The 18,147-nt window shown below is 28.3% G+C and overlaps 1 protein-coding gene across 1 annotated transcript; it reads right to left on the reverse strand.

Moving 5' to 3' along the window:
* Window positions 1-1,585: 1,585 nt before the first annotated feature.
* Window positions 1,586-10,670, reverse strand: LOC137830162 (ABC transporter B family member 11). The gene is made up of 12 exons (XM_068637337.2): window positions 10,253-10,670; window positions 9,394-9,448; window positions 8,066-8,241; window positions 7,770-7,991; window positions 7,407-7,645; window positions 6,723-7,248; window positions 6,154-6,427; window positions 3,216-4,081; window positions 2,874-3,140; window positions 2,503-2,766; window positions 2,132-2,425; window positions 1,586-2,052 (listed from the first exon to the last, which is right to left on the reverse strand). Exons 1-12 carry the CDS (start codon window positions 10,532-10,534, stop codon window positions 1,696-1,698), a joined length of 3,822 nt encoding a protein of 1,273 aa, XP_068493438.1. The 5' UTR covers window positions 10,535-10,670; the 3' UTR covers window positions 1,586-1,695.
* Window positions 10,671-18,147: the final 7,477 nt, after the last annotated feature.

Raw genomic sequence — 18,147 nt, forward strand, 5'->3', positions numbered from 1 at the left:
ATTATATATAACTTTTAGCTAAAGTATCGTTTCTCATAAGAAAACACAGTTTCGAGGTAGATTCTTTGGATTCCTTGACCACAGTATTTTTACAAACATTTTATCAAATGAATATTTTAAAATAAACACTCATATAGATGAAAATTTATAATCTAATAAGCGTTGTTTCCAATGGAGTTGCTGTAACACCAAATTTAACTTTAAACTACATTATATATATTAATATTGTAATATTACTCGTCTAGAAATAGAATAATTAAAATAATCTTTAAATATTTTATTATTAAAGCTAAACATTTATATAATTTATTTTGAAAAAATTATTATTCTTTTAAATTTTTTTATAAAAATTGACTCATTCTTTCGTTATATTGATTGAAGATATTTTTGAATTCATGATTATGAGTAAAGTAAAATTGTTTTATCAAAAATTTTGTTTAGAATAAGGATTTTTCTATTTTTTTAAAAATTTTATTTTTATATAAATAATTTGATTTTGTATCTGGTGTGTTTAGATCATTAATCAATCAAGACTTTTTAATGCATGTTAGGTTATTTTTAGAATTTTGAGCTATGTAACACATACATTGACATGGACACTGATACGACACGAATACAGATACAGAGATATGTAAAATATCTAAAATGTAGGACACTGGGACACGAATCTATATATTATATAATTGTGAATTATATAAATTGACAATAAAGATTTATGTGCACAAGTATGTTCCAGATTATTTTTGGAGTAGAAAGATGTTTTTTCATGACTGGTCGACAATGATTTGTTTCTTATTTTTATAATCATAATAACAATTTATACAATAAAATTTGAATTTTGAGAAAATTAATGTATTTTTCCTTTTTAAAATTGTGTTAAAACCGTACTAGAATTATTATAAATCTAACAAATACTTTTTGAATTAGACACTTCACGGATACGTGTTCTACAAGTGTCATACAAGTGTCGGTGTCCGAACCGAAATGTCATTTAAGAGGAGTGTTCGAGTTTCATAGCCTTTGATAATTAAATTTCTTTTTTGGATGCTTTGTGGATATTTTTTTTAAAAAATACTATGATATTGTTTCTTACACGGAAGTAAAACTTACATGTAATAGAGCTAAGCATTGGAGATGAAGCTAAACAGTGAGGATATGAGAATTAGTAGGGAATCTTTTTATACAATTGTTTTGGTGTATATATATTTTAATTCCTATAAAAAAAGTAAAATACTTTTGTAGTAAAATATTCTGATAATTTGAAGTATAGAAAATTGGGGATGTTATAGTATTAATGGTTAATTTTTGTATATACCCCTAATTTGTTGTGAAATATAATATAATGATAGTTTGAAGTATATAAAATTGGGGATGTTATAGTATTAATGGTTATTTTTTTTTATATACCCCTAATTTGTTGTGAAATATAATATAATATAATAATGATATATCCACTTATTCTTCAGGCAATTGTTCATTAGTAGAAGTTATCCCATTAAATCATGCGTAGTGTTATTAAACACAACTATTATTTTGAATTATTAATATATGAATTTTTAATAATAATATATTTTTTATTAATTTTGAAAAAGGGATGAAGTTATCCCTTTATGATTGATTAAAATTGATTACAAATAAATCGTAAAAAGAAAGTTGCAAAAAGAGTATATATGTGTAGTTTTCTCCAAGCAAAATTCAAGGTGTGGAAGCACTTGTGTGAAGTTGGAGTAAGGAAGCATAAAATCCACCGCAGACGTTGATGAGTTCTTCATGTTTTCCTTTTTCCACTATGACTCCATTTTTGACAACAGCAATGACATCTGCATTTTTTATTGTGGATAGACGATGTGCCACGACCACAGTGGTTCTGTTCACCATGACTTTCTCTAATGCATCTTGAACAACTCTTTCTGACTCCGCATCTAAGGCACTCGTCGCCTCATCAAGCAGTAGTATCTTTGGACTTCTTATTATGGCTCGTGCAATGGCTACCCGTTGCTTCTGCCCACCAGATAATTGGGTTCCTCTCTCCCCCACTAAAGTATCATAACCCTGCCACAGGAATGAACTAACAAAACTCCTTAACCCAACAACAACACAAAGCAAGCTAAGGAATGCTTATTTATTTTACCTGTTGTAGGGCACTAATGTATGTATGTGCATTGGCCAATTCTGTAGCAGCTATGACTTCTGCTTCAGTAGCATTTCCCTCTTTTCCATAGGCAATATTGGCACGTATTGTTTCATTGAACAAAACTGGCTCTTGGCTTACAATCCCCATCTGCTGTCTGAACCACTTGAGTTGTAACTCACGAATTTCCACACCATCAAGTGTGATTTGCCCTGAATCAGGATCATAAAATCTTTGCAACAAGGCTATCACTGTTGATTTCCCACTTCCACTTTCACCAACAAGAGCCACCGTCTGGAACACCAATTTTGGCGGTGAAGTACCTTTTGAAAATGAAAAGTTAAAATATATAAAACTCAAACTGTATGTACCTTGCCAGAATGGATGGCCAAGCTGAGGTCTTGGAAAATGGGTATGTCAGGTCTAGATGGATACTTGAAGCTCACATGACGAAGCTCAATTTCTCCCTTCACGCTATCCAGTGTGATGCCAGACTCATCACTGGGATCTATTTTTGACTTCTTATCAAGCATTCTAAATATGGAAGCAGTGGCTGACTTGGCTTTGCTTGAGTCAGGACCAAGGGAGGTTGACTGGGAGATACCAGCAGTTACCAGAATTAATGCAAAGAAAACCTGAAAAGCATGAAAACAACTACAAAGATTGAAATGCAATATTGTTTACGCATTTCTCTCCAAAAGTTTATAATGAATGTTATAAACATGAAAGAAAGAGTCAGTACCCGCAAAACATCTGAGAACGGCGCCTTCCCAGCTTCCACAACTCTAGCACCTGCGTAGAAACCGGTTGCTTGAAAACTAAGCAACGTGAAAAGCGAAAGCGCAAACGCTAATCCGTTGATCAATCCTCCTTGTCTTCCTGCTTTGATGGGGTTCTCACATTTTTTCCTGTACATTTCCATAACCTTGTCTTCAGCGCAGAACGATGCAACTGTTCTTATGCTTCTCACTGCATCATTAGCAACTTGGCTTGCTTCCTCATACATCATCTGTTGCAACAAACATATAATCTGAATAATGCGGTTACTCATATAATAACTATGTACTTGGAAAACAAAACTAACCTTTACATCTGCAGTGAATTTCTTCAAGAGTTTCATCTTAACATAAAAATTGAATCCTAAAATGGGAACCAGGACAAGAATAACTAACGTCATCTGCCAAGATGCAGTGAAAGCAATGATCAAACCTGCCAATGCAGATGCTGAATTTTGAACTAATAGTCCCAGCGCATCACCAACAAGGGCACGTACCAAAGCCGCATCTGCAAAGAGTCTGGCACTGATGGCACCACTTGAGTTTTCAGGTTCATCAAACCAACCAACCTCCATGTTGACAACCTTCTCAAAACACATTAGCCTGATACGGTGGATTAACTTGAATCCTGCTACAGAAAAGAAGTATCCTTGTCCAACATTTGTCAGAAATGCTGCAAAACCAACGGTAATAAACATCAGTGCCCAAAACTTGGAGTCTTTTTGCATCTGATCAAAAGGTTCATAAAATGTCTTCATGGCCATGGAAATCAGCAACCCATATATTGGATTTACAAGACCATTTGCTATGGCAGCTACACATCCAATCAGAAGAACAGGAATCTCTGGCTTATTGAGGGAAGCAAGGCGGCTGAGTGGAACCTCTGGTGCTTGTTCTTTGGGTTGTGAGTTTTCAAGTTCAGAATGAGGGACGTTAACTCCTTTGGATAAACCAAAGGAAACAGAATAAGAGTGGGTGCTACTGTTCCCTTTGGATGAATCCCTACTGATAGATCTTTGAAATGATCTCCTTTGACTAGATTGTCTAAAGGATTCTCCAGAAATTTCATTCTTGCTGTGATGATCTGCACTTTCTTCTGAATCATTGTTTATTTCTTGTAGGCGTATAAGTTGCGAGTAAGCTCCATCTTCCTTTAATAATTCTGAGTGTGTTCCTGATTAATAAACACACAATCTAAAGAGTAAGCAATTCTAATTCAAGATGCTTTTATATTTAGGTATTTAGAAATATAAATATATATTATATACAAAAATAGATATACTGCTTCAATAAAAGTAACGAATTTTTATATGTTTAACTATGTAATATAATAATAAATAAATTTATTGTTTTAATAAATATTTATATAATTGAGTTTATTTGAGTGTTAACTATTATTTTTGTTAATTCTTTGTTTGTAGGGTAACTGGTCCAAAGAAAATAACTACTTTTGTGGATGAGTCAGATAAACAAAATCAAATCTACAATATCTTAAAAACAGGAAACAAATCTTTTGCAAAATACAATAATTTTGAAAACTGAGAAACAAAATCTAAATAGAATATTTTTTCAAGAACCTTGGAGCAGAAAGACCTATAAAAAGACATAAGCTTTAAGGAGAAACGAGGGAGGTTCACAGAGTTTTCTTAATTTCTTTTCTTTTTTATAATTCTTTTGTTTTGCCTCCAAGTTAAACATTTTTTGTTGATTCTTTTTTTGTTTTTTCAATTCTCTATAGCAGTTTTTTTATTTTCTAATCTACTGGAAAACTGAGTTTTTGTGAGAGATTATACTTGAGTGCATGATTGAGAGTCTTTCTTATATTAAAAGTTTGGTTTCTCAGTTAGTTGAGATTGTTCTAATTAATTTTTTGGGTGCATGATTCAAAAGATAGGAGATAAACATTCTCATGGAATATATACATGGAAACAAAGTAGGTAATGATTAAACCATTAGACATATGTTTTACTGTTGAGTTTCAAGTTGAATCAAATTGACACATGTTCAATCTGGTTTAGCTCTATTTGAGGATTGAGAAATGAATAATATTTAGAGAATCTATGAGAAATTCATTGGTGGAATAACTTGAGTTTCAAGTTGAATCAAATTGACACATGTTCAATCTGGTTTAGCTCTATTTGAGGATTGAGAAATGAATAATATTTAGAGAATCTATGAGAAATTCATTGGTGGAATAACTTGGGAGTCAAGTTGCATTATTTTCTATTTTAAATCATCATTTATATTTATATTTTCCTACTTAACAATCATAACCCCTTTTGCTTAACTGTTATTGCTAATTTTGAATTCTGTTCACTAGAATCACTATTGAATTCGTTGAAAGACGATTTGAGTTCATCTGACTACTAGTATACTATCATCTCATTTCATTGGCATTAGGTAGTCTATCATTGTCTTAGACGGACTACACTATAATTTTTTTAATTCGACCGCTAATCAATAATTATAATTAATAATAACTTTTTATCCTCATTATTTGAATGTTTTCTCTTTTTTTACTAATTAGATAAAATTAAGAACATTTTAAGTAATGAGACGAAATTAAAAGAAATCATGATTTTGAAAAAAAAAAACTATTTTATAATATAAATGAATGATAAAATTTTAATTGAGTGAAATATTTATAATTTATAATTGATTTCTTTATTTGATCTTTTAGATTAAATTTTTATTCTGCTATTTTTTTATCGTTAATAAAATGTTACTTCATATATTAAAAAATACATATATTTTCTCATAAAATAAATTGAATATATTTTTAATTTATTATTTATTAACCTAATAATTTTTAGTTTTATCTAAATTTTTTGTTTAACTTTTTTTCTTATCTTATTAAAAATATAAATATTTGAAATATATTATAATAGGTTTATACATGTTAAATGATAGAAAAAAATGTTCATACATAGGATATGTCACGTTAAACTTGATTTTTTTTTATATGAATTTATAATGTAACACAACATAAAAATTCAAAAAGATATATAATGGAGAATCTGAAAATTATTTTTATAAAAACTGTTAAAGTAGAATTATACACATTTTTTTTATAAAAGTTGTGTACCGTTTGAAGAAGGCGGGGCTACTGGTTACACTAAAGTAAGATATATAGAAGCAATATTGTGATGATTATGATGCATGGATTGTATCAGAATCAAAGAGTTAATAATCTATGAATCAATGGAAACTCAAAACAAGGCATCATTTCAATGAATCGTATGGTACCTTTCTCAATCATTTTCCCTTTGTGAATGATGGCTATCGTATCAGCATTCTTCACTGTGCTCAAGCGATGCGCCACCACAATAGTAGTTCTGTTGATCATGATCCTGTTTAGAGCCTCTTGCACTATTCTTTCTGACTCTACGTCAAGTGAACTTGTGGCTTCATCCAGAAGTAGAATTCGAGGATTTTTCAGGATTGCTCTTGCAATGGCAATGCGTTGCTTCTGCCCACCAGATAACTTGCTTCCATAATCACCAACCAGTGTGTTCAATCCCTGCATGCAGAGGTAAAAAGTTGAAGTTTACTTAACAAGTTCCAAGATTATGAATAAAGAAGTAGCCTTGAAAATGAAGTGATGTAAAGATATGAGATGATATGAATGAATATGCATTAAGGTGTGTTATTTTTATGTAACTATTAAAAGGGTTATTAACATTAATTATAACTATTTAACATGTTAAGTGAAAAGTCATTTAATGATTAAGGGGTATTGTAGTATAAAAAGTATCAATCCCCCCTGTTTTTCCAAAGTCTTCCTCTCTAGTTTTGTAATAAGTTGAGCATAGAACCTGTGGAAGCTTATCAATGAATTTAGCAGCATTTGCAAGTTCAGCAGCAGATCTTATCTCTTCAATTGTTGCACCTTCTTTTCCATATGCAATATTGTCCTCAATGCTACATGAAAACAACACCGGCTCTTGGCTGACAAGGCCTATTTTTCCTCTGATCCACCTTAGCTGAAATTCTTTCAGGTTAATACCATCAATAAGAACTTCACCAGCATGTGGATCATAGAATCTTTCTACCAAGCTGATAACTGTAGACTTTCCACTTCCACTTTGTCCAACTAACGCTGCAGTTGTGCCACTTTTTATATGAAAAGAGAATCCATCAAATATCAGTTCTTCTGGTCTTGATGGGTAACTGAAATAAACATCCCTTAACTCTATTTCGCCTTCAATATCTTCTAATATTTTCCCATTTGGATCATAAGCGTCTATCTGTGGCTTCCTTTCAATTGTCTGGAACATTTTGTGAGCTGCAGCCTGACCTAAAGCAAAAGCATTTATGCAAGGGGATGTCTGTCCAAGAGACCTAAGATATGAAAAAAAGAAAACTATGTAAATAAGATCTATGGATCTATTTGATAAAAATCGTGTGCGTGCATGTGTGTTAGTTTTAATAAAATAAAGCTATATGAACTGTCAAACTTCCTTCAAAGAATAAAAACATTAAATTAAAATGATACTTACGATGAGCCAATAAGTATGGAAAAAATCACATTCATCACTGTGCCCCCACTATATCCTTTTTCCATTATCAACTTTGCTCCAAACCATACACCCAAAGCATAAGTACCCAAAGTAACAAACAAAAGTGTGCCTGTACCGACTCCATAAATGCAACCTTCTTGAATTCCTGATTTGTAAGCATGTGCAAGATCTGTTTTATAACTAGATACTGCTTGTTTTTCCCCAGTAAAGGCTGCAACCTGGAAATACACAAAGGAATTTAAGAAATATGAATATCATGTCTCTTCAAGAACTGAGTATATTGATCGAGAAAGTATATATAGAATTCTATAGTTATGTTTCAACTTTGAACAAAAAGCATACGGTTCTTATTGAGCCAATTGTCTGTTCAACTACACGTGCAGCTTTTGCATAATCCGTTTGACCTCTAGAAGCAAACCTTTCTATGGTGAAGGCCATAGCAGCACCTGACAAAACAAGAAGCGGAAAAGTGGACAACATGACAACAGTGAGAAGCCACCCTTTCACAGACGCTATCACAAATCCGCCAGTGCATGTTGCTATAAGCTGCAGAAATCTCCCAACCTGATAAGAGAAAAACACATTAAAATTGATCTCTTGCAGGTTGCTGCATGCATAAGCATATGGTAGGTAGGTACCTTCTCACCCATGGCATCTTGTAAGAGAATGGTGTCACCTGAGATTCTCCCTATGACCTCTCCGGTGTTTGTTTCCTCATCAAAGAAAGCAATATCTTGTCTCAGAACAGTTTTCAGATAGAGTCCCCTTATTCGTGTAGTCTGCCTCTCCCCCGTCACCGTCCAACATGACACCTCTGAAAAATCAAATGCTTCTCTCAACTCAACTTTAATGTTGTGTTTGTTCTTCATGTGGTTTCATATCATCCTCCCTAACTATAATGTGGTCAAGTTACTCATTTCATAATTTACCTCCTTTCCTAGTGCTCTACTAAACTCCATCTGTTAATATTTTTAATAAAATGATATTTAAAAAAATATCATATTTACTAAAACTTAAATAAAAAATTATGTAACTAAGAGAATAAAGTTTTAAAATAAAAATTTAAAGAATTTTTTGTTTGACAAAAAATTAAATGATTTAATTACTATATATTAAAAATCAACTAAATTATAAATTATATTTTAAAATAAAAATTTATATTTTTGAAAAATATATTATTTTCATATAAAATAAATAAATAATTATACAATATATGATTAGAATAAACTTATTATTATGTTGATATATAATTTTTGTATAATTATAAATATAAATAAAAACATATAAATGATATTTTATTAATAATATAAAAAATATTAATATCTATCTTTTAAAGTTAAATAGAGTGTGATGTCATCTTTTAGTTTGTAATGGTTTCTCCAGAATAACTACTTGTTTTTATGTATTGACAAGAATAATTAAATTTATTTTATTGATCTTTAAATTATTTAATTTTTGAAATATTTTATTTAAATAGATTTATTTAAATTTATTTAATAAAGTATTTTCATTGCCACTAAATAAAAACACTATTACTTTATAACTATCCAATATTAATAAATAAGTAAATAAGCAATACATATTTCAATAGAAAAAAAAATGAATTAACATCTATCAAAAAATAAATTTAGTGATATTGGTTGAGAAAATTTTGCAAACATCAGCAAAAAATAGTTTTTATCTATTAATAGATAAACAATTATAATAATGCCAATTAGAGATAAGAAATGAATTTGTTATAGTCTCGTCTCGATTTTTATGAATTTTTTTGTATAGGCAATATCTAATTTAAAAAATTAGGTATGGATTTTTTTTAAATTGGGTATGGAGAAAATTTTGTTTAAAAATAGAAGTGATATAACTGAAATGAAACATACATATTTTAATATTAAAGTAAAAAACTTATAAATAGAAACACTTATATATATATATATATATATATATATATATAAATAGAAGTACTTACGTAGAAAGGCTCCTGTTCCAGATCCTAGTGCCAAGTATACCAATTTAAGACAAACCTGCGTTTGTATCAATCACAACAAACTCAGATTATTGTAACTTAACAAACCTTCCAAACCCTACTTACAAAATCAAAACATATCTCAGTAAACTACTAACATCCTTTCATTATTCTAGCTTACTAGTTTTTGGATTACGAATTTGATTATATAATGTATATTTTAATATTTGTAACTTTTTTAAATATATGTACGGAAATAAAATGTATTTTTTAAAAATAGTTAGTGATATATGAAATAGAATTATATTAAAATTATGATTGTAGTCTTCAAAAATATTTACTAGAATTTAAATTTATTATGAAATTTTTATTTCCTAACAATAATAGTGAGATGCTATACCCTTATGATTTTCTTAAATAAAAATTTAAACATAACATAAAGTTATATATTTATATAATAGTAAATCGAATGTTATTTTTTTGTTTTGTATATTATTAATCTGTTGTATATCTACTTCGATAATACAATATGAATATAATGAATGAGTCATGTGATGATTCAATTGTTTCACAAATGAGAAATAATATCTATTAAGATATTAGTATCTAGTGAAATTTGTTAGATATGTATCTTCTATACAATCGTAATTCCTTATAGTCTTTGTTTAAAGTCAATAAATGAGTTTAATAATGTAATTCATGAATATTTGTGAATGTAAAATTATTAATTTTTTAATTTCATGGAGAAAAGAATTGATCTATATATATATATATATTAATAAAATAAAATAAAAAAACAAAAATAGAACAAAATTTATTATTAATGAATGATGTGTGAGAGAGGTGAGTGAGATGGTTTTACCTGGGAAACATCTTGGAGTACGTTAGAGTTTGGCTTAGTGGCGCTGAAGTCATCAATTATTTGACCTATTAGTAATGCCATGAGAGGTAAAGCGACGCCGTTTCCAATGGCACCAATGCTCCCAGCACCCATAAAAAGAATGTCAGTGGAGTCTGCAAAAGCGAACAGCTTATGAAATGGAACTGTCTCTGCCTTTTCTTTCTGTTTCTTGCGTGTTCCCTCTGATGTGCTTGCCTCCTTATGTTTGATCTCATCTCCATTCTCCACACCCATCTCACACATTATATCACTGCCCTCTACGTTCCAACCATGCAACAAAATTCAGAAAATAAAAATAACAACTCAGAAACACAATAACACCTCAAATCAAGGAATCAGTGTGAGGTTGAAACAAAGCTAAACAGAAAATATGAACAAGAAATAAAATCTGGAAAATAAAAAACTCGCGATCAACAAACAAGGGTAGTGAGAAAGAAGAGACAGAAAGCACGTAGGGAAAATATATTCTACCTTAAGAATAGAAAGTGGAAATACAAACTAAAATTTTAAAGAAAGAAAAATTATAGTGGTTATGCAGAAATGTCAATGTACATTTTAATGGATCGATTCTTCTCCGTGATGGCCACGGGAAATTAACAATGCATTAATTGTTTCGTCTAACAGTTGGGTCATTTTAGCATAAAGATTTTGGCATACTAACGTAGAAAAAATTTTAAATTCTCTGACATAGTTTTTCTAAAATTTTTCTTCCATAACATAAAGTAATATTAAACACTCTATCAATACTTTGTTTAGGTGGTGTGATGAAAACTGAAAATAAATTAATACAGTAAAAAGGATATTATTTAAATAAAATAAATAAAATTAAAATAAATATTTATTTATTATTATAACAAAAAGTAATATAACTTTAAAACTAATATATATTAATAAAATGTTTATGACATTATTGATTATATTAAAATTATAATTGGTTGTGTTTAAAGTAAATATAACTATTAATAAAATATTTTTAATATATTTTATTATGCTATCTTCTTTCGCTCACGACATAACTAACTAGTGTGGAAAATTTAATAACATATATCTCCTCCATTTTCTTAACTTTGTGCATATACCATCCAAACGTTATTTCATTTTCACTTTCGTTGCTCCAAAACGCTGGAAACTGGAAACACAAAACATATTCAATCTATATACTCCTAGTTATTTATTAAAACTTACGTAAAATTAGGAGTAAATTTCATGAAAAGTTAATTGCTTTTATACATGTTGCCTTAGTCAGTTAAGATTTGTATTGTAAGATTGATTGTCTTGATATTATATATTGATTATTCACTGAAAAAAAAGAAGACTTTATGATAATTCAATGATATCGAATAAACATTGTGGAAAAAAAAATATATAACATTTATTTTTATTTAAATAAACTAACGAATTTTACATCTTATTAAAAACTATTAAAAAGAATGAAGCCTAATACAAATATTGCATTATACAATATGAACATGAGTAAACATACAAAATTTGCATTATAAACAATAAACATAAGTAAATTGTTTACATTGTTAAGTTGAAACATTCTCCCACAACCCTTTATGATGGTCATCACATGCGATATGGACATCATCAACTTCGTAATCAACATCTAAGGTTGGCATATTTGTGTAGAAAGATAAAGTTTCACTGATATCAAGTATTGAATCATCATTCTCATTAGTTATCGATTATTTAAATTTTAAAGTTATTAGCTAAAATCTTGGTAGCTAATTAAATATCAATTTAGAAACTATTTATCAATAATAAAAACTAATATAGATATCAATAATTATTTTAGTCTCTAAAATAGTATTTAATTTAATCTATATAGTAAGTAATTAATTTTTTGATTTAAAGTTAGTTTTTATTTAATAATTTTCTTATAGTGAAATCATTACATTTTATATGAATTTTGTTGTTGAAGAGTCACACAAGATAAAAAAAAATATCAAAAAAATATTAAATTATTTATTAATTTAAACTGCATTGATATTATTAACTTTAATTGACCTGGATTTTTTTTACCATTTATTATCTTTTCACTAAATTGATTAAATCAGGGAGATAACATGACTAAATTTTTCGGTCTTGAGTTTTTGCAAAATCCTGTTGTAATTCTTTTAAGTATCCCAATTGGGTTTTGAACCCAGTAGATTGTATGAAACTGGTTGTTTAATGCTTTCTTGAGTTTAGTTTGGTTGTTTCTTATTTAAGTTGGAAGGTGTTCCTTGATTGGAGGTTGATAAGGCGCTAACTCTTTATGTATAAGGGTTGGACCACTCCTGAAGTGGTTTCCATTTATTTATTTTTTATTACTGATAAAAAAAATGACGGAGAAACAACTTAGTTTAACGAAGATATTTTAAGAGAGTAAAGTACAAGTTTATAAACTAAAGCAATTTTAGAAATAAAAAATAGTATTTGAATTAGATTTTTATTTACAAAAACTCTAAAACTGCATGGGATGAAAATTTGCAAGTAATGACCATAATAAAACTTCATAAACATTAAAAGCTCTTAGTACAACTATAGTGCCGAATTTCTGCTAGCCTCTACAAAATGAACATAAAAGGTTTTAATTGCAGGCCAAAATATGTTAGGTTTACGTATCAATTAAAGGGTACCTAATGGTGTAATGGTCACAAAGAAAATGTATAATGGGTAGAGAGATAATCTCACAAGTTAGAAATAGGTAAAAACACTATTTCTTTTTTTAACACTATGAAAGGTACACCATTATTTTACGTGAACTAATATACAAGGTGTTATTAATTTTTAAAAATAAAATATATTCTTTTCTTTCTTTTTTTATTTCTTAATTTAACTACTTATTGTCATTCTAATCCTTTAAAAACTATTTAAGCAATGTTTTCAATATAAAATTGTATAAGTTAATAGTGTTTATCTATATTTATGGATTGTAGGTACAGATTAATGAACTTTACCTTAAATATTCAAACTATAACTATTTTAATTATTTATTATGTTAAAAAAAGAATAAACATTTTATTATATTTAATTTAATTTTAATTACTTATATTTTTTGTTTATTTGATTATGAGTTTTGTTTATAAGTAAAAATTAATAAAATATTTATAAAGAATGACTTTCTTTCGCAGGATGAAAAGTCTAATATTTTTTTTTTCATTTTTCATAATTTTATATTTCGTTTTTCAGGCTGCATTCGCATCTCTTCGCTCCCACTTTAGAAACAGATACACAACCTAAAGAAACAATTAGGCAATGTAGGTGTAATGTAGTTTAGATCTTCATGATTTTTTTGTTCTATAAATATAACAAATTATAAAACTTTAAGTATCTTGAAGACCTACACCAAATTTGTTAAACTTACAACATCTATCATAATGGCCATTTACTTTTTATGGTAAGTTATATGTTATTGAATATTTTTTACTTTTATCTTTATTTGACTTTTTTTTTTTTAAGTTGACAAGTGGATCAGGTTTGGTGGACAAGTTCGTTATTCTGTTTCATTTAGGTGAGACATATCAACATTTTGAATCCGTCAGTTTATATTAACCCAGTCCACCTAACTTGTCAACCTGGTAGGGTATGGATGGGGTGAGACGGGTTAACCTAAAATATCTCCAACATTGTCCATCCATAACATACTTTGTTGATTAGGAGCTGAGATAGAGTGGAGAATCCAAGATACAACCATGTTATTGCAGTAGTGCCAAGAAAAATACAAAAAATTTGTTTAGTAGGTTTAGTTATGCTTCCATCAACAAATTCACGTTTATTTTTAGCGCTAATTAGAGTTGTCACCATAGATATGTTCAAAAAATGATAATTGTTTTCATCAAGAAAAAAATATGTTCAAAAAATGATCTCATACAATATATACAACAAAAATAAGTCTAACTCAACCTTATGAAACTGGCTCATGAGATGAAGTTTGCACCCACTTATATACAATGAAATGTCTTTATCTCTAGTCGACGTGGAATTAAAAAAAATAAAAAATGAAAAAACAGACAAACTAAAAAGTAATGATAAATTCAACTCTATCTTGTTAAGATAAGAGATGAGAAAATTCACTACATGCTTAAAAAAATGCGTACTTGATATGACCTTCGAAGGTTACGAGTAAAATTATAAATATGTTAAGTATTTAAGTGCATGTGAAAATGATTTGATATATAAGTATTAACTATCAGTGCAATTTTCTGGAAAAAGAATCCAGCTTAATCTATCATGTTATGGTTTAATGTAAAATAAGTTTCCCTTATTAGTTTTAAATAAAAAGCTAAATATTAAAACAACATCTTTACTAATTTTGTAAACCATAACATCTTAGTCTTTGTTGGATCAAATAAGAGCCAGCTGAAAACTATCTTTCCTGATTTTTAGTAGCAACACTATTCCCAGTAATACTAGCTACTCCTTTTATAAGAACAATACAAGAGTTTTAAGTGTTCTGTAATTTGTTTTTGTATGAGTTTGGGTATTACATTGCTCCACTTTCATGAAAAAAACCCAAATTCAAAAATATAGCATTCTTATTTAGAAAGTAATACCAGATTTTTCCAATATCACCCTAACCAAGTTAATATTTGTTAGATGTGTACTAGAGTAAAATTTGTCCCCAATCCATATATACCCATTTACGTGTAAATTTATCTAATTCATCTATTTTTTAAACTTAATAAACTATATTGTGAATGTTTAACGGACCAAAGTTAATTTAACTAATCTTTATAATTTAATCTTTCTTAAATATGCTTTTTTTTTAAAAAAAAAATATATAGTTTCAAATTTGATTTACATTTTTTTCAATTTTAAAAAATATAATATTGAAATTTTTTAAATTTTTAAGATATTGGTTGTCCATTTATGAAAATTATTAATAAATGAATTGGATTACACTTTTAATAAATGGATTAAATTTAATCATAATTTTAATTAAATTTTTAATAAATTAATATATATTTTTATATAAAGTATAATTTACTTCATTTTCAACCATAATTTAAATAAACGAGCAATGGAAGGAACATGTATAAAATTTTAATGACACAATTAATTCTAGAAAATATTAGACAATTAGTTGTATAAAAGAAACATTGCGTATGTCTAAGGAAAACTAAATACCTAGTATTTGATAAACTATTTCTATCATACGGGTTCTGAACTAATAGATTAGTTTATTATATTAAAAGTGCTTGCTTAAATATCGGATAAACTAGTTAGTAAATTTGAAATGGCATATATATATATATATATATTACACAAATTAAATTTCTATTTTTAAGCAAACATATATTATTATATAATTATAATTCAAAAATAATTCTTATTAAACTTTTATTTTTATTTTTATTTTAAAGTGTATGCTTCTTTTAATTTAAACAAATTATTTTATTTAAATAAGTTGATTTTTTATTTAAATGAATTGATCTAATGAGTATTGATATAATTTAAGTTATATTTTTTTTAATTTATTGATTTAAATTATTGTTATATGAATTTATTTTTATAATTTTTATTGTGTGTAAGGTTTATATAACATCTTATAATTAAATATTTATTACTTTCTGTTTGTAATGTTAATTTTTTATTTATTTTGAATTGCATACAAAATTAAAAATTAATCCCACAAATAATAAACATAGTCTAATAATTAATTATGTGCATAAAATTGAAATAATAATAAATGAAATGAAAATAAGGATAATAAAAAATATATTAAAATACAAGAAATAATAAATAAAAAAATTAAAGAAACTTCAAGTTTTAAGCTAAAAACTCCTAAAATAAATTATTCTTAAATATTTACTAAGTACTTTTGTACTAGTTGGACAGGTTGTGATTGGAATATTCCCTTCTCTTTACAGCAGATGTCTTTTTTTTTTTTTAATCATATCATGATTAGAGAGGAACAGGATATTCCTAATTGGATTCTAAATGAGTCTGGTCGTTTCACTCTTAAATCGGCTAGGACTTTTTTCTTGGAACCAGGAGTTCCAGGTGGTTGGGGTAAATTCATTTGGTCTTCATTTATTCCGCCTTCCAAAACTCTAGTACTCTGGAAAATTTTCATGGGCGACTTCCTACAAATCAACATATTCAGAATAAGGGTTTGCATATATGTTCTATGTGTTCGCTTTGTGAAAAGCAAGAGGAATCTATTCAACATCTATTTTTTGAATGTTCTAACGCATTGCATATTTGGAGTTGGGTACGACAAATTTTTCTTACTTCTCATTTCTCTAATAAAGATGATCTACTTTCTTTTATTAAGAGTGATGGTAGTCCTTTGGTTAAATTGATTAAGCTTGTGGTGATAACCTTTTCTATATGGATGATATGACGTATGAGGAATTATGCTAGATTTCAAGATAAGATTGGGGTTTCTAAGGCTATTTCGATAATTAAAAATTTAACTTGTCTAGTGGGAAATTCGTCTAAAGCTTCAATGAAGAATGATATGTTGGTCTTCAACGTGATTAAGTTTTTCGGTATTAAGACTCGTAGTGGTAAAGTTCTTCGTCCTCTTCCTATTAGATGGGAATTTCTTTCACCAGGCTAGGTCAAAATTAATACTGATGGGGCTGCTAGGGGGTATCCTGGTCTTGCTACTTGTGGAGGTATATTTCGTGGGAGTATGGGAGAATTTATTGGTGCTTTTTCAGCGTTTCTTGAAGTTCAAACTGCTTTGGTTGCTGAGTTTTATGGAGTTATACATGCTATGGAGGAAGCTCAAAAAATGGGACTTACTATGTCTGGCTTGAATGTGATTCTGCCTTGGTTTGTGCTGCGTTTACTACTAGGACTAATGTTCCGTGGATGCTTCAGAATCGATGGAATACTTGTCTTAATTTTTGTGGGACAATCAGGTTTAGGGTAACTCATATTTTTCGTGAAGGGAATGCGTGTGCTGATAAGTTGGCTAATTTAGGATTTATTCATAGAGAATCTTTTCATTGGTATAATAGACTCCCAGCTAGTCTGTTCTTAGAATTCTTTATGAATAAGTATAATCTACCTATGTATCGTTTGTGTTAACATATGAGTTTTGGTCTAGTTCCCCCATATTTTTGTATTTTTTATTTTTTTTTAATAATATTTTTTTTCATGTGATGGCAGATGATTGTTGTTACTTGAGGTGTCAGCTTAGCTGAGATGTCAAGTTGCATAGTGATGCCTAACACGAAAACTTTATAAAAAAAAAACTACGCTAATCTAATAAAGTAATAATCACACTCTTGATTTTTTTAGAATTGTGTTTCTTTATACTAAGTAATACTTCAAACTTGTTTTCTAAAACAAATTTTAATCAAAAGTAAACTTTGATTATAACCAGTTTTATAAGATGGTGATGAGCTGTTAAAAAAAAATAGCTGTTGGAATTCCCTGGGCTAAGTGTGGGCTTTTGTCATGTGCTTACTAGAAAGCCTGTATCAAACTTTACAGAATTTGTGCTTATGCTACTCACATTAATAATTGTGACGAGTTTTGGCAGTTTGAGATAATTTACCATCGTAATCTTAGATAATAAAGTTTGTTTTACACAGTAAATAATAAAAATAACTATTTTACAATTATTTTTTAAAATAAAATATTATATTATGTTAAAATAATAATTTATTTAAGTGTAAAATAATTGGAATGGGTATTAAGGTATAAGTATGATTGTTGAATCATAAATCTCCGTATAGCAAATTTTGTCTGAAGATCCACCTACCCCACTTACCTCAAATGGATATCCAATAATATCTACTAGTCAAACAGAACTTGTCCTAATTTATGAGTAAAGACAAAAAAATAACTACCAATTGATTAAATGTAACAAGAACATAGTAAGAGGATTGAGAATAAAGATACCAAATTTT

This window comes from Phaseolus vulgaris, chromosome 7, assembly GCF_051622355.1.
Source record: "Phaseolus vulgaris cultivar YP4 chromosome 7, ASM5162235v1, whole genome shotgun sequence".
Taxonomy (NCBI): domain Eukaryota; kingdom Viridiplantae; phylum Streptophyta; class Magnoliopsida; order Fabales; family Fabaceae; genus Phaseolus; species Phaseolus vulgaris.